Source organism: Branchiostoma belcheri, unplaced genomic scaffold, assembly GCF_001625305.1.
Source record: "Branchiostoma belcheri isolate BF01 breed outbred unplaced genomic scaffold, Haploidv18h27 scaffold15, whole genome shotgun sequence".
Taxonomy (NCBI): Eukaryota; Metazoa; Chordata; class Leptocardii; order Amphioxiformes; family Branchiostomatidae; genus Branchiostoma; species Branchiostoma belcheri.
Window position 1 is genome coordinate 2,379,622 of NW_017802935.1, and position 22,250 is coordinate 2,401,871.

The 22,250-nt window shown below is 43.1% G+C and overlaps 1 protein-coding gene across 1 annotated transcript in view; it reads right to left on the bottom strand.

Moving 5' to 3' along the window:
- Positions 1-22,250, bottom strand: part of LOC109465298 (thrombospondin-type laminin G domain and EAR repeat-containing protein-like) — a 35,608-nt gene that overhangs the window by 2,413 nt on the left and 10,945 nt on the right. Inside the window, 9 exon segments of the mRNA XM_019762494.1 lie at positions 249-478; positions 916-1,102; positions 1,454-1,701; positions 2,238-2,369; positions 2,864-3,017; positions 11,533-12,092; positions 18,482-18,659; positions 18,661-18,769; positions 20,150-20,175. Of these exon segments, the coding sequence (XP_019618053.1) occupies positions 249-478; positions 916-1,102; positions 1,454-1,701; positions 2,238-2,369; positions 2,864-3,017; positions 11,533-12,092; positions 18,482-18,659; positions 18,661-18,769; positions 20,150-20,175 (1,824 nt within the window).

The following is a 22,250-nucleotide window of genomic DNA, read 5'->3' on the forward strand; positions in this document are numbered from 1 at the left end:
CTCTAAGTTCCGACAATGCGTGGGAAACTTACTTGGAAATGGTGAGCACAATTAGAAGTGCAATGTGTGGGAAACTTACTTACAAGTGCATATTCACAAGTCTACGAGATAAACTGTACTAATAGAATGACCTCATAAAAGGTCTTTTAGTTTGGGAAGTGACTTTTTGCATGGAATGGTATATATGCCATAATAGTGTAAGATGTAGTAAAATAAGTCGTTAAGTCAGACAACTGTATGTCCACTACCTCCACAAACTGCAGCGGGAGAAAGCGGCCGTACTGCCACACGTAGATGACGGAGTCCACTTTGGTGGACACGCCGTTGTAGGCGTTCGCCACGGCCAGGAAGTGATACGGTCCGATGGTGAAGGCCTCCCAGTCGTAAGCCGCCTTGGTCGGGATGGTCTGGTACGGCACAAAGTAGTCCCCAGCTCGCTCCCAGTGGAAAATCACCGACTCGATATTGTGGTCCAGTCCTGGTGAAAAAGCAAAATGAGTAAATTGGATATGCATGTGTGTATGTGTATATCTGTATGTGCATGGGCGCTGTATTTTGTGTGTGTGTGTGTGTGTGATTTATGTGTATGTCTTATGTCACATTAATATTAGTCAGACATGGCAGTCAAGGGACCGAAAAAATATAACAGGTGGTCACTATACATAGGATCTTTAATGCTTGTGTCAATGGGAAACTGTCTAAAGGACCACCCAAAAGGGGTCACATTGGTCGGATGATTATTTTCGATAGGTGATCTCTTGTACGGGTTTGACTGCACAATGTGTACTTCTAGAGCGGAAACTACCATATTCTATATCATCCTCACCAACAGGAAGCTTTAAAATTTTACAAGGACGGCTAATCTTTGTGAAATCAAAATAAAAGAAGAAGACTACTACTGCTAGTATATCTTGCCTCTTGCATGGTTGGCGACCACCAGGTAGTGTTCTCCGTCTATCTCGAAGGCCTCCCAGTCCCGTGCGTTAAACGTGACCATCTCCTGGTGCAGGGCGAACCGCTTCAGCTTGGGCTCCCAGCGGTAAACCCGAGAGTTGGTCTCCATGCCGCTCGTGCCGCCGTAGTTAGCCACGGCCAGGAAAGTCTGGAACAACATTAAGTTCAACTTCAGCTAAGATTTAAAAACAAGAATTCAGAGATCTCAGACCTCTTTCGTGTCCCCTTTTTATTTACCACGATGTCTACAAATCAAGGCCTTTTAAAAGGGGTTGAAAAAGACTCTCACGAAAAAAGGGCTCCACTTGCCTAGACAACTACTGATGCAAAAGCTGTCAAGGAGGTCATGTAACGAAAAACACCTGTGAAAGTCCCACACGGAGGCGATGAACTTTCATGGAGGTGATGAAATTTATTAGCTGACCCTATTAGATTCGATTCGTCATTTTGATTGATAAACAATAAAAATGACAAAATTTATGCGGTTGAAAAGAAATACCTGTCCGTCGATGACGAAATGTTCCCACTCCTGCGCGCCGTACGTCTTGATGTTCTGATGAACCACGAACTCCCCATTGGTCCATTTGAAAATACTGGACTCCAGCTCCTTGTCCAGGCGCGCGTCGTGATTGGCTGTTGCCATGAAGAGCCCCTCCCCTTCGATGTAGAAGGTCTCGATGTCGATGGTGTTGGCGGGAGTGTAGACGTCTTGGTGCACGTCCAAGTAGTCGATCCGCGAGTTCCCGGCTGTGGGATCACGACAGTTTGGTTAAACGTATCTTTTATACACACTGACTACGTACACTAGCTAGGAGCGTCATGTGCAAGTGCCAAATCTCTTAATGTAAAAGATCTCGACACACTTCTCGGAAAGAGTGACCTAGCGTGCTTAGCTGCCCTACATGACGGGACTGGCAGTGTGCTTAGCTAGGAAAGTGAGCTGTGGCGAAGTCGCTTTGCATTGCAATTTGCTTAAATAGCTATAGAAAAAGAATAAAGCTTCATCTCAAGCTGAGAGTTGTTTAATCAACCAAAAGAAAAGAAAAGAACTCAGAGAAGAGGCTTCTATGAACAAGTCAATAAATTAGAGATAGCAGACTTTACCCTTTGACGACAAGCGCCCTCTGACAGAACATATAGAAACTGTAATGCGGAAACACACAAACAGACAAGCACCTCAAGAACAATACTCCCTCGAGGGTATCTTCTTCAGCGAACCGATTTTGCTGGCCATGCATCAGCGAGCGTTACCTAGCGGATAGTTTAACGGAGTTCAGACTAACCGTCGGCCACGGCGATCCATCCCAGCCCGTCGCAGAGCTTCATGCTTCCCGACTTGGTGTCGAACCACATCCTGCCGACGTCACCATTCGTGCAGACGGAGTCGTCCCCCATCTCTACTTTCATATGGGCGTCTGGGAAACAAGGAAGCGCGATTTTAGTTTAGCTTTTGTCGTGAAAGCTGCGTGGTGTGTAGCAAATGAGACGGTGAATTGACTGAAAACCAAAGCTGGCTAATGGACGCTCCTCTGGACAATGGATACTGCCTTACCACCGTATGATCTGCTTGGACATTAGAAAACTTCCAACATCTGCTTGAAAATCTTTCATATGCATGGATCTCCGGACCATCCTTCCATTTTCTATCTAGGCTTTTTGCACTGGCGTGTACTTGTAGCTCTTTGCTCCAGGTGTAGTTTTTTTGCTTCAAGTATAGACTTTTTGCTTCAAGTATAGACTTTTTGCTTCAAGTATATATTTCAATTGACATAACAACACTTAACAAATTGAATATGAAAACGTAACTCTTTTGTTATAGAAACAATGTCAAACTTCAAGGTTGTCTTTTACTTTCTTCAGACTTTCTTCAACCCTTTAAGGCGTTTGAGGTGATTGCCATACGCCTTACCTGATTGGTGGTCGGGTGCGTTGTTGTGTTGCGGCACCAGGTCTTTCGGGAAGGGGGACGGTAAATCCATCCGCGCCAGCTGGGGGTTGAGCGAAGGACACACCATGGTGGAGGCATCCGCGCCGGGAAGTAGTACCAACTGGTGCAGTTGTCCCTAATAGCAAACAAAAATCCCTTTGAATTTATTTATCTGACAAAATGGATTAATAAACGCAAAGAATTGAAAATATCCAAACTTAGACACAAAGTGTAAACAAGGTGAGGTGGAGTTGTGAATATTGACGGTAGGTGGCGCCAGTAACACTTCAACAATAGGAGGTGTCATTATACCAATTTACCTGTAACGAAACGCATTGTTAGTAAACTTCCACTCAGACGAAGACGATTTGACACAGTTTCGTTACTGACGACCTTTATTTTCTACGGTTTAGAATTTCATCGGTGACACGTGGTTTGTTGTGCCAATATATATATGACAATATCGAACCCGCCAACCACCTGTGATGACATTTCCTTCGGGAATGCTTTGTGGTAAACCGCATCCAACCGCAACAGTGGACTGTCGTGGATTGGTAAATTATTCCATGTCGATTCCAAGCAACCAATATCACCAGCCATATACGCAACATTCTAGCATACATTATTATTTTTTTGAGTGCGTGTAAAATTGTTTTGTTCAGGATGCTGCCACATTGCGTTGCATTCACTGCAACTTTGATGACGCCATACCATCAACTAAAAAACTATCATCAACTTTGCCCTTTCAGACCTTTCTCACGAGTCTTCAAAGGGAGAATAGACGCATTAACCAACATTTAACAATCATCATTAACATTCCCAACAGTATTACCAACAAGGAGTGACATTTCAAAGTGGTGTTATGTTCTAGAGGTCACAGGTTCGAATCCCGGCTTGTGGTTAAAGGATCTACAATTTACATTCAGTGAAAGCATTTCCTAACCGCAATCTCACAGTATCTGTACATGATGTGTCAACTGTTCCTCGGTTGAATGGCTTTGATTATAAGGACACCGAATACAAGCTGCGTATTTTAATGTCTGTGCTACCAAACTTAGAAACTTCACAAAGAAACGCAGTGCGATTGTAATCTCCAACTCTCATGATCTTTCGAATTCACAACTCTTTGCTGAGTGCTAAGCAGAGAAAGCAGTATGTACCATTTTTAAAGTCTTTGGTATGACTCGGCTTGGGATCGAACTCACGACCTACCTAATGCAAGGCGAGCACTCTACCCACTTGGCCATTGCTCCGATAGTGCGATTGGCGAGTGACCCTCCACGCCACGCCAGGTGCGCTTTGTAAACAAACGTATCATGCGTGAAGAGCTCCGGGGCGAAGTTAAACCTAACAGCACAGGACGGCGGCACGGAGCCTAATGACAGACACTCTACAATTAGTCATGATGTCTGTCCCGTAAAATCACAATAACCACACACGCATTCGGGTCATTTAACAGGACCGACTGGTGGGTACCTGCCAATTTTGTCATCATGAAGCTCTGATAGCGTTTAAACAATACTTTTCGCTACTTTGTAACTGGTGAAACTGTCTTGCTCACAAACTTAGCCAAAAGATAGTTGTGAAGACCAACGCGAAGTAAACAAAATGTTGCAAAAAAAGAGGTCAGGGAATGATTATAGCAGCTTTATCTCAACCAAGGACTGTAGGCTATCAATGGATGGATCTATTTTGCTTGATTGACCAGAGAAATGTACAAATGGGCTTTAATTTGCGGCATTGCCGTCATGCACTTCAAAAGTATCATTGACAGAGACACCCGGTCGCCTGTCATCACAAAAAAACTACTACTAGCTAGGAAAGACATTGGGAAAAACGAATCTGCCTTCGCAAACATAGCCAATGTTGCATATCTTCTTAGTTTGATGTTTGCGTTTGTGCCTTTTATGTCTTAATGACAGGGAGGCATTAAGAAGGAATCTGTCAGTTTTCTTGTCGGTTGAGCGGCTCTGATACAGACCAGCACCCGGTATTTCCACAGTAACGACGTTACGGGTGGGCTTTAGATGTGGTCCGACAACAATTAGTCTCTGACACAGATACGACAGGAATAGAATGGTTAGATTTTGAATACTGAGAAATCGTGCGTAACTACGGAAGACATGCAATATCATCATGTAGAGTGCAATATCATCATGTAGAGTGCAATATATATACCGTATATATGAGTTCATTCTTCTGAATAAACCATTCATCATCATTCTAATAGCTCCAGACTAACTGAAACGTAGCTTGGACTACTAAGGGAGGAGAGAAACATATAGACATTGACATAAGACAAGGTACTGATGAAGAAAGTCATCATTGTCAACATCGGAAGGCTTTCTTTGAAGGCATGTACTGTCTGTATTCTTCATACATGTATGTTCAAGCAATATCAATAAAAGGAAAGAGTGCATACTAGTGCATATAAAGTGCACATAAAAAATGCAACACTGAATTTGCTTCTGGTCGAGCGTACTACATAGTTCTGCATATATAATTTTGCGTGTAATCAAATATATTAGATAAAGGATGTCTTAAATTCAGTCCAAGCTGATGCATAGATGAACTAGATTATTGAACGTCAGGAATTCAGCAAAACATTACTGTGGGCAGGAACTACCTTATCCAGGTATTTCCAATTTGTTTGTCTTTGCTTGATAATAATTTGTCATAGTGTCGGGGTAGTAATTAGTCCAAACTCAGTAATGGAGACAAATGATCCAAAATGGCCGCCACCCTCCGACATGATGAATGGACAGAACGCATGCCCCGAAGGGGTTAAAGGTCAGTGCCCCCCGCTGACCTTTGACAGATTTCACTTTACACGATCAACGCCTTTTAATTACTGAACCGCCCTGATTGAAGACCAGCAAAATAAGCACCTCTCCGCACCTGTTACCTGAAAAATAACACTTTGTGAATCTAGGACCCAGGCGATATGGCAATATCCTATGACGATTTTATTATCGTCCCAGTACATACTAACAGGTATTTTCGCAGATGGCATAATTTGCTCAACCCAAATCACTGTAAAATACGACAATCATCGTCCCAGTATAGTACATACCAACGTAACAGGTGTTCTCATAGATGACATTTATTTTCAGCCGAAATCACTGTAGATACGACAGACCGTGGGCCTCTCACGATCCTTCAATTGGACGTCACAACTTTCTATTTGTGTTTCTAGTGTTATTTTTCGTGTGTTTTTCCTGGAAAGTCTGAAGACTTAATAGGAACAAACTGTTGAATAGATACATGCTCCCATGACCCTACATGTATGTTTACTATTCACTGTGTCAATTTTCTTACCACGTTGTGTAGTTCATACTTGTGAGTTTTATGTGACCCATGGCTCCAATGACATTAACCTTTGCGGTCTAAACAGTTGCCTAAAGGCCAGACATCATTCATTGTAAACAAATAGACTGACCTTGCGACCACATTCCTCCAGTCTATGACCATTTCATACATACGTACAGTGCAATACTGTGCATACACCATACACAAGATAGATTCGCTCTCTTTGATATCTTCAAAACCCCAACTTCAGAACAACTTTATGTACAGGGATTTTAATTTCACAATATAAGAAAATACGTGTCTTAAGGTTTCATTTTTGAAGAGACATGACATGTATACTATCATGACCTTTGACTGTCCTTCTCAACAAGGGTCATGGGTTTCAAGACAAGGCGCACTTCAGTAGAAAAACAAGAAAAAGGAGTCAAGAACACTTCATAAAGACTTGGTTAACTAGGTAGAATCGAATGATGATACCTTGTACTTAAAATTATGTTCTAATCATTTCTACTATATCCTTTAGAAGCACAATGTTGTAAGAATGACCTGGGTAATAGTTTGGTACGTTCATGCATGATGTGTTCGGATTGCTACAGGGCCTTCCTCGGGCGGAGTTCCACTCCCTCCCAAAAGGTGAACATGTCAGTCCGCACGACGCGCTCAAAACAAAAGCCGCCATTCATCGCTTCCGCCGGGGACCCGTACCTGCCACCCCGACGTCCCCACGATTTACACCGCCGCTCGACCTGCAGCGACACGGCAACAATCACGCACTTATCCCGGGGTACTCATCCGCGAGGACTCTCCCCCCAACCCCGCGTTCATGTCCGCTCTAAGCCGATAAAACCGAACAGTGGATCAGTGTTGCCGCACGATTTGCTACAATGTCTCTGCTCTCTCATGATGAATGATTTTGACAGTTCTGAAATCTTATCAGATTCAGGAAGAATTAAAGAATGCGCCAAAGATCCGGTGGGCAGATACCGTGGGAAATATTTGCAGATTTTTTTGACTGAGTTAACTTATCGTTTATCGTTTTCGGGTGTTATCAATGAAACGTATCTTTCTTTCAATATCATAAGAAAATACAGTATCCATGAACTTACCACCTTACAATTACATACGCTTATACTTTTCAGACAGATAGAAAACATCTAAATAATCGGTATAAGACAAAACCACAATATCATATCAGAAACTGATAGGTATGATTGATATAATGATATCCCTCGCTTTAGTGTAATGCCAGAAAGCTCTCGTCTGAGCAAATGTAACTTTCCACCTGTCTGGAGTATACACATGTATGTTAGAAGAAAAGAGAGTGACAATGAGGATGCTACAAGGCTAGAGTGTATTCTATGTATGCTTATACGTGACAACAGGACACTAACTGGAGAAGAGATTCTGCTGCAGTGAGCATTAGTTCAGTGCCCAGACGTTACAATCGTGGCTTTGCAATGAGCAAATTCGTTAAAAAATACTGCGGTGTGCCCTGGTACTAGGGTTAGGGTCTGTCGTTCAGTGGTGGGTGGCACGCAGCACCGTGGAACCACAGACCCAGAAAGAAGTACAGTGACCAGGGGCAGATTAAGGGGATTTGAAGCGTCGTGAAGTCAGCTCCCACCCGGGCGGGACTTCTGGAGAGGTGGCCCGGCAACTGGACTAGTAAATGAGCGCCGTGCGAATGGCTGAACAAACATAAAGGCCCTTCACTTCGAGTTACCGATTTGCCGGGGAGACGGGTTCTTTGGGCGGAATGCTTTCTCCGCTTGGGTGATACTTTGCCCCGGGTCCAAAAAATTCGCAACGTCTACGTCCACAAAGAAAGAGGTGTAGGATACTTATAAAACTTTACTGGAAGCCTTGACTCTTTATGAATGCCCGTCCACACACATAGAAAACGACCTAGTATGTAAACGACACCTGTTTTATAGTATACTGCATTTCTGTAACTAGGAAGTTCCATAAAAACAAGGCGTCCGATTTTTTCTGTCATCGAATGTGTATCCAATTAATTGTCAGCTTCGACAAATTGGGACAGCATAATTACTGTTACTTGTTACTTTCAAAAAAGACTCTCCCCTTTGATGTATGCATTCATATTCAATCAGTTAATTTCATCAACTCGTGCCCAATCAAATGTGCCCTTTTTAAGTGTTGCTAGTAGGCTTAGGTTTTACTGAGCACTTTTTCCCAGTTTATATGAGACTTTAGAATGGAGGAATGTACCGAGTGATTGACATGTACGATAGTGAGATACCGGAAACAAAATAGATCCCAAACAATGGCGAACAATTTACACTATCTCTGTTGATTTAGGTTTCGTGTTTGACATGCAAGCCTCTGTTTTTCTAACAGTTAAACAAAGAAGAAGCGCTAGCGACTACAATCCCTACATTATTGTATCATTTCATGAGGAAAACGTAGGGATACCAATTTTCTACTGTCAAAATATGTATCTGTATCCGTATAGGCGGTATAACAACATCCAGTAACACACCAGCTTCGCAGGCACGTGGCGCGGCGGCAGCTGGTTATATTACACCGAACGACCTGTTACACCTAACCATCGCACATCTAACTGCAGACGTGATGCCCCAACTGTACTTCGTGGCAACACGTTCCAGTCTACGATAGTTTTACTTTATACGAGACTGTATATATACTGTATGAAACTGTGCACATCCGTAAATGCTTCGTGTGGTTCTCCAATATACAGATATAACCCATATCACCCTTCCTCATATACAGATGAGTTATCATGGATATCTAAGAAACCCCTACTTGTATGTCTATTGTCTGTAGGACGATCCCTTAGCCTCTGCTGTAGGTAGCGTTACCTGTGTACCACCTGTGCGACAGGTACAGGTAAACACCTGGACGTTATCTTACCTGTCCATCTCCACACTCATAATCTCCAAAACAGACCCAGTAATTTAGACCGCGGCTTCGCTTCGATACACCAAACATGTTAAAAGCTACAGTCAAGCTTTTAGGGTGTTGTAGTCTATCAGGGTATACATTCTAACATGATATATGTGGGAACATATATAAGCTCAAGACAACGTAGAATTCGATTTTTGTTAATCAATAGATTTCGGAAAAGTTTAGAAGAACAAGAACACAGAGTGCACGATCAAATTACAAAAAGCTATTTCAGTTTTACATTGGCAACGATGTTAGTTACTGAATGGCAGTAACTAACATATTTAACAAAAATATGATGAAGTATGTTCATGTTTTAAAGATGACCCATAAGAAACTTTGAAATTTATCAAATATCTCATCCAGGGTTCATGATATTGTTCTTGATTTGGCAAAATTGTCAAAAAGGGCTAAGGTAGCGACAATTATTTGTTGAAGTTACATTGCAAAATGAACGAAAAAAGTGCACAATCACTTAGCACTATCATCTAAAATACGATTATCCTTATAACTATATGTTTCACGCATTAACAAATGTATGTATTTGGAATTAAGATTCAGTTCAACCATGGAGATTTGATAGGGTTCAACTGACTGACTGGGATAAGTCTTCTATTATGTCGGCATGACAACCAGTACAAAGCCTGAGAATCAGATGACATTTCTGTTTTTTGCCGACGCCTCTGTAGTTGATCACTAATTATAGTCATTAACATCTAGTGACCCTTCCCTGAACCTTTCAACCGGCCACAAAACCGCATCAGAACGAGAACCAACCGTTTTTGGCTTCCACGGCGATGTCTGCCGACTTCTGGTATCTCTGGTTTAAAGAGGCATTGTGTAATATTTCTAAACCAAAAATTGAAATATTTTCGTTGACAAAAGTCTTCGTGTAATCGTAATTGACTTCCACTTTTCAACATATATTCGTGCAATTATCTCACATTTCTGACATTTATGGTTGGCACTAAACCTAGCCCACACAAGCCACACTCGGTTTGTGGTGCCACCACAAAATACCAGAATGTGAACAAACATGACCGTCAGCGTTGTTTTCAGCTTTTGAACACGCTCGTAAGGTATAATATTTCGGTACCTCCACTTCCTGAATGGCACTTAGTTGAAATGGAGTAGAGACTTGATTAAACTTATTTCGTAAGGAAAGAGCCAGAAAACGTACTTTTTCAGTGTATCGTATTAATGTTACATAATGCAGCTTTAAAACGTTACTCCTGTAGAAGTGGTGATGACAAGAATGACTGCAGTTTGTATCACCATCCCAGCACTGTGCTGATGCCCCCGTGGCGCTATCATTACACTCCAATAACGTTAAGCTAATGTCTGTGATCTGGTCATTGTAACGGCCCACACGCAATACACACAGGGCACTTAGGTATAAGGGATGGGCACATCACTTCTTTACGTTTCATTTCACATTATTTTTCTCCCTTTTTTGCATTTCCTATATATCCCAGTATGCCAACACTACAACCACTTTTCCCATTCCTAAATACAGACATTTGGGAACACTTTCCTCGGATAAAAGACAACCATACACCCAAAGAGATGCTTTCCTTTTACTAGTAATTTGGTCACCTTATCTACCTATCTATGTGGTAAGTAGGTAGAGATCTTCTCCCTTTTTAAATATAAGACGGCATTGTTGAAGGACAGGGCGGCAAACTCTCCCTCAGCAATTATGTTCCTACTCTAGGCTCCGGGGGTCTTATGCGGCCTTGCAAAGAACAGTGTTTAAGACGAATTTTGTGATCAGCACGGTTTAACAATGGCGTAGATCAAGTGGGCTCTAAGTCTACCTTTCTCTGTGTTTTCAGAACAGCACACTTGTTTCTAAGAAGACTGTCACAGAGCAATTTTATTCTGGTAAGCCGAAAAGACCGGGGAAGCTCCGTACGGCCCACCCGCGATTGTAGGTATAGCCCACCTGTAAGTCACAGTCGGCGGGCCGGCTTTGATGTGATGGAAGCCTCGAAGTTTTACATTGTACTGATGTGACGTACCTTCGCTCGTGTCGTATTTCAGAACGTGCCACTACATTTAGAATACGTAAAACACTATCCTACCAATAATACTAGACGGAAATAACCAATAATACCCCTATCTTATAAGTCAATCAAACAATCATTCAAGCAAGCAAGCAGGCAGTCGATATGATTTGAATATAAAAGAGACTATCCACCAAAGAAAATGTTTTTCCAAATAACAAAAGCAACAGTACGACAAACATAGAAGCTATTTAGCCAGTCATCCAGGGCTCAGCGTGTCCGATGTTTGTTTGTGTGTTTGTTGTTCTTGTGTAACATCAAGGTCATGACGGAAAGTGAAAACAAATAAACAAACCACTTTTACTCCAGATAAAAGTGGAGATCACCCGAAGGAGAGATAATAGGACATACCGTGAATTGTTCCTTTCTTCTTCTCTTGTTTCCGATGTGGAATTTTGTCCCGGTGGTGTCCAAGTACGCCGGAAATGTTCTGTCCAAGTACGTAAAGTACGGCGGCCTGCAGTCCACCGTCAGGCCTACGTCATTTCCGGTCACCGTGATGACGAACGTGTGCCACTCGCCGTCGGCAATCTCCGTAGCAAATGAAGGCGACGACTTTTTCACGACGTGTCCGCCCGAACTGCTATAGTCGAAGAACACTTTGAATCTCGTAATCCTTATGGCTAGCCTAATATTGTGCACTCTTTCCTGCACAAGAGATAGGATATACTGGTTCCCCTTCATGTTCAGTCTTGCCTTCAGTGTGACAAGGATGGAAAACTCCTCCGGGAAGTATTCACAGTTTAGAAACACCCTGTTGGAGGGGAAGTTGACGCCCTGTAAGGTCCCGGTGTCGGGGGAGAAGGAGATGGCGTGTATTCTGTGGGCCCGGTCGATGGTGATGTCCGTACCGCTGGGCAGGTATCTCTGGTACTCCAGCGCCCTGGCGAGCAGGTCTATCGGCTGGAGGTCTGGGGAAACAGACGTGTGGAGTCATTGAAGGGTTTATTAGCAAAGAAGATTTTATTACACTGTATATAACAACTAAGGGGAATAGAGTGTGTTTATGTATGTGTTTATATGTGTGCGTGCGTGTTTGAGTGTATGTGTGTGTCCGCGCGAGTTTGTGCGCATGTATGTGTGTGTGAACATGTATATGTATGTTTATGTATGTGTGTGCGCTCGCGCGTGCGTGTGTGTATGCGTGTGGGTCTGTGCTTGCGTGCGTTCGCCTATACGTGCATGTGCACTGACTGTATGTCAGCGTTGCTTACTGTACTGACACCTGCCGTGACATATCCAGTTTATGCACAGTCAGTGTTTCTATTGTAACAAACCTGGTTATGCTAAGGCGTTGTTTATATCAGACCTAGAAGATCATGGTTTAGGCAGCAAGTTTTCCAGAACGGAACCAAGCGGCCCATTTAACATCCGCTGATTCGGAAAGGTGAACTCAAATATGCGAAATAGGCTTATGGCGTTTTGGTTCTCAACTTAATAGGCTTTGGCAAGTCAGTCAAACACTTTGTTTGAACCCACCGTTGATGCTAAGAGCTGCACAGCAGAAAAATCGAACTTCTTAGGTCTCCGAAAAATGCACACCATAAAAATCATATGGTGTGGGTTGACTAAACATCAAAACTGTATCAGACAGCCGCAAAAGAAGAAGCACACAAATGATGTATAAATATGAGGCATTGTACTGAATAGGTATATCTCAAGTTCACGTTTTAGCTAAACGTCGCATAGTTGTCAATGTCGGGAATGTAGATCTTTCTCAACGTAACTGACTGCACCAAAATTCATTTTTAAGCACACATAAAACAATGCGTAATGGTTCCGTTTCTTCTCTTACGTGTACCTTTACGCATGCTTTAAGATATGCTTACATTTTTTGCAGTGTAAAACATCTACATGCCCCCATCTCGCTGATATGTAGCCATGATAGCCGTGTGTTCGCCCACCGCAGACGACTCTAAAAGGGTTGATACCGAGATCTCCTTCAACATTTGTTTATACAAAAACTGGCTTTTAGTCCACAAAGCAAACAAACACAGACTAGTACTGTTCAGTCACGGGACGATCTTAATGGACTATACGTTAATGTTTCGTTGTAAATTCGTATCGCAAATTGTGGTCCTTTTTTGATAACTGGAAAGAAAAGAGTGAAAGGATGTCACATTGTATCAAACTTTTTAATTCTTTCCTTTATTTCTTGGTAGATTTGAAGACAGTTTTATACCTTTAAGATGTGATTGAACAGTGGCTTTTTCGTGATGCTCTTGAGTGTAGATCACGTTCTTCTGTCATGTTTTCTAAGGTTTTCTCAAGTTTATTTCTCGCCAGAAAACGCGGGAAAACCTCCCAGGCCAGTCTGACGACATACCTGTGCTCTACACGGCTCATTTCAGCCGCAGTGGCTCAGAACTATCAACACTCGTACCCCGACAACCGGCGTAAACTAATAGCGCGACTTGAACGAGCCACTAGGCAGTGACGGTAAACTTCTGGGGCCGAGAAAAGGTGCGTCCTGTTTCCCCCCACACACGGATATTTGTTGACGTTAATCAGCTAGGCGTGAGATCGTATTCTACCGGCCAGGGTAACAATGTGACCTGTATTTGTCCCGACATTCCCCGAAAGCTCGGGCCGTTATTCCATTAGCAGGTGATTCCGAACACCCAAGCAGACACCTATGAGTGTACTTCACTCTGTTGGGGTACCAAAGCCCAAAGCGACAATGCTATAAAGCTTCTCCAGGCCATTTCCACCCTCCCACACCCATTCCCACCCTTCCACGCCTATTTCCAATCATACCAAGACAGGACTCCAACCCTGACACATCCATTGCTAACCACTGTTAGAAAGGATGGGTGTGGAAGGGTTAAAACTGGCATAGAGAAGCTATTTCGCATTGTCGTTTTGGGCTTTGGTACTTGGGGGTCCGTCGTTTCTTTTCTTACCAGTCAACTGTGTTTAGAGCACTCTTGTTTGTCGGTATACTATCCAAGATGATGTTCCCAGGCTTGTTCTGACTCCCAACTGTTCTCAAATAAATAGATTAAGAAAGGAACATTTAACCCTCTATGTGGCTAGATATCAAGAACTGACCTTGCACCTTCGCTAAACGATACTATTAAACCTAACTAAAATAAGGTCCTCAACCTTGTTTTGCATAGATTGGATCCATTGATGATTTTCTCCATACAAACAACACAAGTTATCCACAGTATGAACGTTTCATCTCAGCAAAGAAGGCTACTGCACCATTTTCTTATTGATTATGGAAACGAGACCCTGCAATTCCACATAATGCCAGAGCTATCCCGCGAAATCCTGAACAGGATACCGCGAAATCCCGCGAGACACACCGCGGGACTTGACGTACGCATATCCCGAAGTCTGTACTGGTAAGGACGATATCACGTTCTTGCTACTGTGTATCTGTATCTGTATCAGACTATACCTATGAACATTCTTTTGTACAAATGTCACCGAACCAACAAGATAAATGTTTCAAACGTGTTGCCATAAGCAATCGTGGTTTGGTCACGCGGCACCCCAGATAACCATCAAAGAAAACTTCTATCAGAATAGATCCCAGGACTGTAATTTTGCTAATCATCTGAAAGATTGGGAAACAACACAAAGTCATGATGAGAGCGCCATTTTGTTAAGCTAATATGACAAGAGGCGTTGATTTTGTTTTACAAGTTTGTGCCCCTTGGCCAGGCAGAAAGACGAGTCTGGAAATTGTCACACAATCGTGTGAGCTGTCACCACTGGTACAGGGTACCTATCTGCCAAGTTAAAGGCACCTAAAGCGATTTCAGGGCGTTAAACTGGATTTACAAAGCGAATATGCTAGTTATTATTTTACGTAGTAAGTTGAATCTCATAATATATCATATGAGGGAAAAATGCGATGTCTCTGACGGTGCTTGTTTGCTTATTTTATACTGAAGGCTGGATCTAGCTATTTGTTAGTCGTACCGCAAAATAATGGGGATCCTCAAGTAATATAACTTGTTTGGGACTATCATTTGAAACGCTACAACTAAGAAATTATATGACGAAAATATGCTAAGGAATAGATGGCATTAAGTTTCCTTGGCAAAGATTCAGGATATAACACAATATTTCAATCCATACCTATGGTATGGACTGTATGATGCCATTACCAGAACATTAAGACATTACGTATTAGATAAAGACTTAAAGGAATCGTCGCCAGAAATTCTTCGCCAAGATCTATACTTAAGACTAAATCTCCGAGTAGGAAGTCCTATTGTCTGTGTGAGATAGAACCAGTACCCTCCCATCTTCACCCTTAATAGAAGCCTTTCATAGCGATTGACAGATAACATCTGTGAAAGGTTAAACTCGTTAAAATCGGATGCCATTATCTCGTCTGAAGTCGGACGTTGGAATGACAAAAGAACGTTGTTGTGACGGCCATATTGTCTACGTGCCGTTTGGGAGGAGCACACTAAGCATTCTACATTAAGGCACGGTCGCATTTGACGTACGATAGGTGTACAAGTCGTGGGTATTCTGGGGCCAGTCGTGGCTGTATCGTACGTCAAAAAGTAACTGTCTTGTCAAAGTGTCGTAGCTTATTGTTCTTTCTATCAAAAAGGCTTTGATATTAACAAAAGTCGGTCGGAGAATTTGTAGGAAAATGTAGATGGTAGTCTTGTATGAGCTGTCGTTCGGAACTATCGGATGTAAAAGAATCTGTCTGTTTGTTTGTTTGTTTGTTTGTTTGTTTGTTTGTTAATTTATTTCTGTTTTTGTTGACGCTCAATTCGGCCACCGGGGAGGATTTACATAGAGGTCGAGTTGGGAGTAGTGGCAAGGGGTCATTTGAGAATACAACATACGTTTGGACAAAACGGATGACACAAACTAGACGTGCCTTCACACTTGCAGTGGAGTGTAAACTGGGAGTCTTACTTTCAGTCGATTTTCCGTCCGATTTACGGTGGAGTCTTGACCACAGCGGCATAACCGTTTAAACCCCCGGCCACGGTCTCTCCTACAGGAGTGATTGACGGCCAGGTTTAACGTTGCAGCTTTAGTCCGCCCCTAATCTGACCATTGTACCGGGGGTTTAACGCTAACACCTCCACCTGTCTGTAAATAAAGCCGTCAGTGTCGGGTGATTATCCCACCCCGTGACCCGTTTATAACGCGTTAGGTCTCAGATCAATCAAAACAAACTCTCAGCCAGACTGAACCCGGACAAACGTCTGTATAAACGTTCTTAAACACCTTCTTCCACTTCAATAAGGCATAGAAAATGCACCGGGCTGGGACTAGGCGGGGCGCACGTTGATATTCCGTTTGTTTGTTTGTGTTTATCTTATTGCAAATTAATAGAAATATAGAAACTTAAGTGACACAACAAAAGTACAGCGACTTTCGTAAGATCATGTAAACATACAGACAGAAACGTGGGTACTCGTACAACAGAATTTACCTACGTACAAAACAATACATGAATCAGCTTATACTACTTGATCTAAGGTCTAAACGTTAATTACAGTCCCGTTTGTGCTTAGCAAAAATAACTTGCATTTTCATGGTGTACATGAGAATTCCTTCACACAAACAGATGAAATATAGTCTGATTTATAAGCAAAAGATTTGCCATAGTTTTTTGTTGATTTATGTGGAATGTAGTAGCGAGGGAGAGTTGACAGGTAGGGAGAAAGTTACGCCGTACGAACAATAGACTGTCGGAAACGGGAAATCGCACCGCCATGAGGGAGGGTGGCTACATGGGGACATCACCATCTGACGTGTGGGGGAGGAGGGGGGCTTAAAAGTAGTAACACAGCTGCCAGTCATGTTTGTTTACATTCTGGTACTTTGTGGTGGTACCACAAACTGAGTGCGCCTCGTGTGGGCTCTTTTAGCGCGCCATGCCAGAAATTGCACGCATGTTGCACGAATATATCTAAAATTGGAAGTAAATCATAGTCACAATAAGATTTTTTCAATTCGCGAAAATATTTCAATTTTTGGTGTAAAAAAAGTTACATAATGCTCCTTTAAGAGCGACACCTGGTCCTTCCCATAGCATTGTTATCTGGAAATCCTTGTGGTTTCTCGGATGACATGTTTAAGTGGGAAGTTGGAAATTTCATCATCAGCTACTGGTTTCGTTTCAACCACCGGGGTGAAGTACTCAAACGTGTTACTACCTCTTCAAGTTGTGAGAGCAGTTGAAAGACAAAGAAACAACCAAAAATTTGTGTCTTAAGACACATCCACGGCTGTCTTAAGAATGTCGTAAACCTATCCTGCAACGAATGTTGCCGAATCAAACTCTCTACTGAATCAAAACATTTACTGAATAAAATGAAATAAAAAAATCACAACCGATTACAATACTCCGCTGAGCTCACTAACCTCCTACAGGGAGTAAAAATCGTTTCAAAAGTTCGTATCTAGAGATAGAGTGTAAAGGGCCATCTCTTCAGTCATAGGGATATCTACATGTGTTCCGAACCTATTTTGTTAGCAGTAGCTTAAGTTGCCCATTAAAGCTAGTCTATCAATACACTATTTTGTACATTGACAGTTTCAGTATACTGTTATTTCTGACGTGTTGCAATTGTCAACTACTGAAGTGGTTTGATCGAGTTTGTCAATATATCAAACTCTTTAAGCCACATTTAAGCCTTTAAACGTTACAACCCAAAACATGCTAGTAAAATAAAACCTTACACCAATGTGCACAGCTTGGGGTTTAGTAGAATTCGTTTGGATGAAGTGTATTTATTTGACATAGTTAAATTTAGAAGGTGTGAAGTGTTTGTTTGAATGACTGAATGGTTGGAATGGGTAGTTCTCGGTCCGTCCGCCATTTTCCCCTAGAGGTGCACATGTCCTTCAGACGGCCTGCCCCAATATTTACAACAACACCCGCACAGATCCTCACATTAGGCCGGCATTAGGGTCTGATTTATGACTCTACAACCCACAGGGATAGTCAGACCCTCTCCGGACAGTAAAAATGTGATCTTTTAAAACCTGAGCTCAGTCCGCCAGCGGTAGCCGGCTCAGGCATTGTTCCTATACTTTACGACCGTCGGCAATTGTTGTTTAAAACACTCCCTGTTTGTTTTAATCTCAATGCCGCCTAGCGACACGTAGGAGTTATGATATAGAAAGGTAGTGTTGTTATATAGAAGTATGCGTGTTATGTGATGTAGCTATGTTTTAGTGTTTGATCTGTGTGGAAGTGTGAGTACCTACCCAGTGGCCAGCCCAGGGCAACGCCAAGTCATGCGTGTTGTTTAGTGTGGCTGTTTACAGTAATTAAGTACCGATGTATCAGAACATTCCTTACTTGTACATGGCCTGGGTAGGCGGGAGGGGATGGCCAGCGCCGCCGAGAGACTCAGGCTCCAGACGACGGTCCACAGCCAGGTCCTGCCGCGCCCGCGGATCAAGTTCATGTCGGCGGGTGTTATGTGGTGTAGGTGGCGGGACTGGTACTGGTGTTGCCGGGCAGCCCTGGAGGCGTCCCCGGGTTGGAGTGCTGACACAAGCGGTGATTTCGGGCTGTAGAACCGCCACTTGAACTGCCGGATTACATACTTGACTCCCGCCAATCCCACTGAGACTTTCCTTCCAGCTCAGACTAGATACACAGACACACGTCCCTCGCAAGAAGTTCCAAAATTCTCCGCGATCACAAGAACAGCAATAGACGACGTCTTTCTGTCCACCTTAAATGCCCAGCTGCATTCTTCCCTCTGTAATAGCGACCAACAATGCTTCTAGCTGTCCTTGAAGACAAGATATGTTTCCGCCGCTATTCTGTGTCTAAAGTTCGCCCGAATTTTTGTGTGGTCGCGACTCCGATGAAAAAGCCCACAGTCGACCGGCAAGGCTTAAGTGTAGGATCCCGTCACAACAGCGAGTTGTGGTAAATATAAGGCGGCAATATTATATAACACCCCGTCTCATCCGGTCTGGAAACGTCGCACACACGCTGACCGCAGTTAAATGTCACCAAATTTTCCTCAGAATCAACCACAAACCTCAAACACCCCAGTTGGTCTGCTGCGGTGCCGGTAGCCTTGCTGTAAGCCCCGTCCTCCCATGTCTTAGTCCTGTAAAAGGCGCGTCAGTCCAGGACGTGTTACCTGCACACGAGGTGTCTGAGAACAGGATACGTGATCCGACCCGTGCGCCCAGACGGTAGAGAGTTCCACCGCACAGGTCCTGTTGTTGCAGCCCTTCCGGCTACACACAGACCGCCGCCCGTCCGTACGTCGTCCAACCGCCGCGCTGCCCAAGACGACACGCCGCCGCGCAACCACCTTGCCGCCCGTCCAACGTGTGACACGCAGTTTTCTGTTTCGTGCCACAAAATGTAGAGTCAAACGTACCACGTCTTGTCGCTGTGCGCGTCTGGTCCTGTCTTATTTCATCCTTTTAAGACTTCTATACGGAATATTTGTGTACCTGGTGGGACGAACACGCCGGCTGGCCTGTGCTTGATGAAGCGGAGGTGCTTTTCATGACTCAAGGCGAAGAAATGCCAGTCAATAGGAGATGATAGGCTATTCTTATTCAAAGTACTGTCCTCACTGACTACTTTGGGAGGAGTTCATTCGGAAAGCATTGAAGGGGTGAGACAAGAGAACACAAGAGGGACTCATACAGAAATACTCTTCATATTTACACACATTTTGTCTTTTAGCTAGACTTTTTTAGTCTTTTTGAAAGAAATTTACTTTAAAACTTTGTGAGAAGTATTGGTGTTCTAAAAAGGCGTTAAACCAGTCTTTGTTATAGACACCCTTAATTTAAAACGTGGTTGGTCGCTTGTAGTGTTAAAACTTACGAAGTTCTTGCCAGTCGAATGTCGATGGTATTTTTGTTTGCTGTGAAATAAGACTCACAGGACAGTCCAGAAAGCCCCCCTCCCCAACTCCGCCCGACTGGGTGGTTTGAAAATAAAACAGAGAGAAAATCCCCCCAGATACGTGATCCCATCCCAGGCCACAGGGCACAATTATACCCTCTTCCACTCTTTTTAGTCGCAATTAATTGAAATCCGCCTTACGCTCCGCTAAGTGTATTGAAAAGCTAACCATGGGAAGTCCTTTCTGTAGCCAGGCCTGCCTCCACGGTTCGGAGTTGCAGCCATTTGAACAGATTATTAGAATCCATTTACTCCGGGGACCCCCTGTGACTGCTGCTGCTGCTCTTTTGGAAGGTCTCTCCCGACAGCAGCCCTTGTACTGACCCCTTAACGAGGGAATTTCTGCCCGGTTTTTGCTCGCGGGTACGGGTCGCCTTGTAGACACTGTCTGAGCGACGAGGTCGCGACAACACAAAAGGGAAAAAATCTGTCCAAGAAGCTGACGCAAACTTGTCTGTGGTATTTCTGAGAGGACAATTCGTCGAAGGTGTCGCAGATTTCAGAGAATGACATGGCTTGTTGTGACACTCAATGGCATGTTGCGAGTTTAAAATATTCTGATTTGACCCCTGAAATTCTGTTGCACAAAACACCTTTTGGGACGTATTTTCATGATGATATTTGCTATTGTCCTGCGTCGACGACTCAAGTGACTCTATTTTTACCCGTCCGAATGTCAATCAAAAATTTAACAAACACTTTAACTCAATCTCCGTCTGAAAGCGACCATTCGCGCGAGATGACTCCACCGGTCAAACGGCAAAAAATTGAACTTTTCCCGCCAAGGTGAATCTCACGTACAAAAGTCGTCTGAAAATTTGGATGTGGGAAAATCTCTGCGCGCGCAGGCCGGTGCGTATCACGCACTTTGTTTTCTAGCCACAACTCATCGGTTCTTTTTTTCACACAAATTTCTCCAGTTCATAAAAACAAGTCAACTTCCAGAACCTCCCACGTCTGAAGACAAAAGGAAAAATACCAGAGACAATGGTTAATAGAGATGGGATTGTTAGCAGAGAGTTTATCTTTCACATTGTTAAAACAAGGCGATACATCATTTCTGACAGGCGTGTGTTTGGTGTACACGGTGTTCTGTCTGTAGCTGGACCTATGGCAGCTTTCTCATGGGACAGTTATAGCCCCGAAACAGACTCTTTCAAGGCTGAAAAAACGTTGAAAGGGTGACCAGAGTTAGCTATCTAACAGTGGGGCTAGTACCTTCTTCAGTAAATTTTACACACTACTCTATCACATTTCTGTCATCTAATCAAATCATCAAGAGAAGTTTGGAAGATTTCTACAAGAAATTTAGATTTTTCAGACTCTTGGACGATTTGGTCGAACGAAGTTGAACCATACAAAAGGTGCCAATTCGAATGTCAACAGCAAATAGGCTAATGTACATTTACTAGTACACATGTAGTTGTACAGGTGTTTAAGAGTAACATCCTGTAGCAGCAGGAAGTATAGGCGGAAATAGTTCATATTGACAGAAGGTTCTGACAATAGTAGAAAAACAAAGGTCTGTAACCTATCTGTTGGACAAAGGAAGGAGAGGGCACATTTCCAAAATTCCTAGATACTTTAATTCATCCTCCTACACAATTAGTTGTTGCTCTCCCGGGCAGCTCAAGTCCGGACATTTCGAAATCTCCAAGCAGGTCTTTTGGTGGATGCAAACTGGCCCATTTGCCACCATTTGGATAGCGTAAAAAAGATACCAATACAAAAAAGAAAGACCGATAAAATTGCATAAAAACACGTCACAAATAGGTCAAAGCCTATACCTCTGCTTGTCTGCTTGGAAAAAATTATTAGATATTTCCAGAAAACGGCGATTTCTGCCTTGGTGAACATGTTGATTGACAGATGTCGTCCTTGCATCGCTAATGTTATTGGCACGTCATTAATACCAGGCCCCCGCTGGGAGGTCCGGCAAAAAACAAGAACAGACAAAAGTTCACAGTAAAACATGATGACCATTTCATGAACCATTAGATAATACCTTAGGAGGTCACAGGTCACATAGCCTCGCATTGCAAGGCCATAAACACGGAGGCCATCTGTCATGTGTGTGGGGAAAAAGTGTCTCACTTAGTGAACTTTGTAAGACTTGGGTAGCATTTAATGATAACGTTTCAGTGTTAGTTTCAGTGTTCTAATTCTTAAATTTACTTAGTGA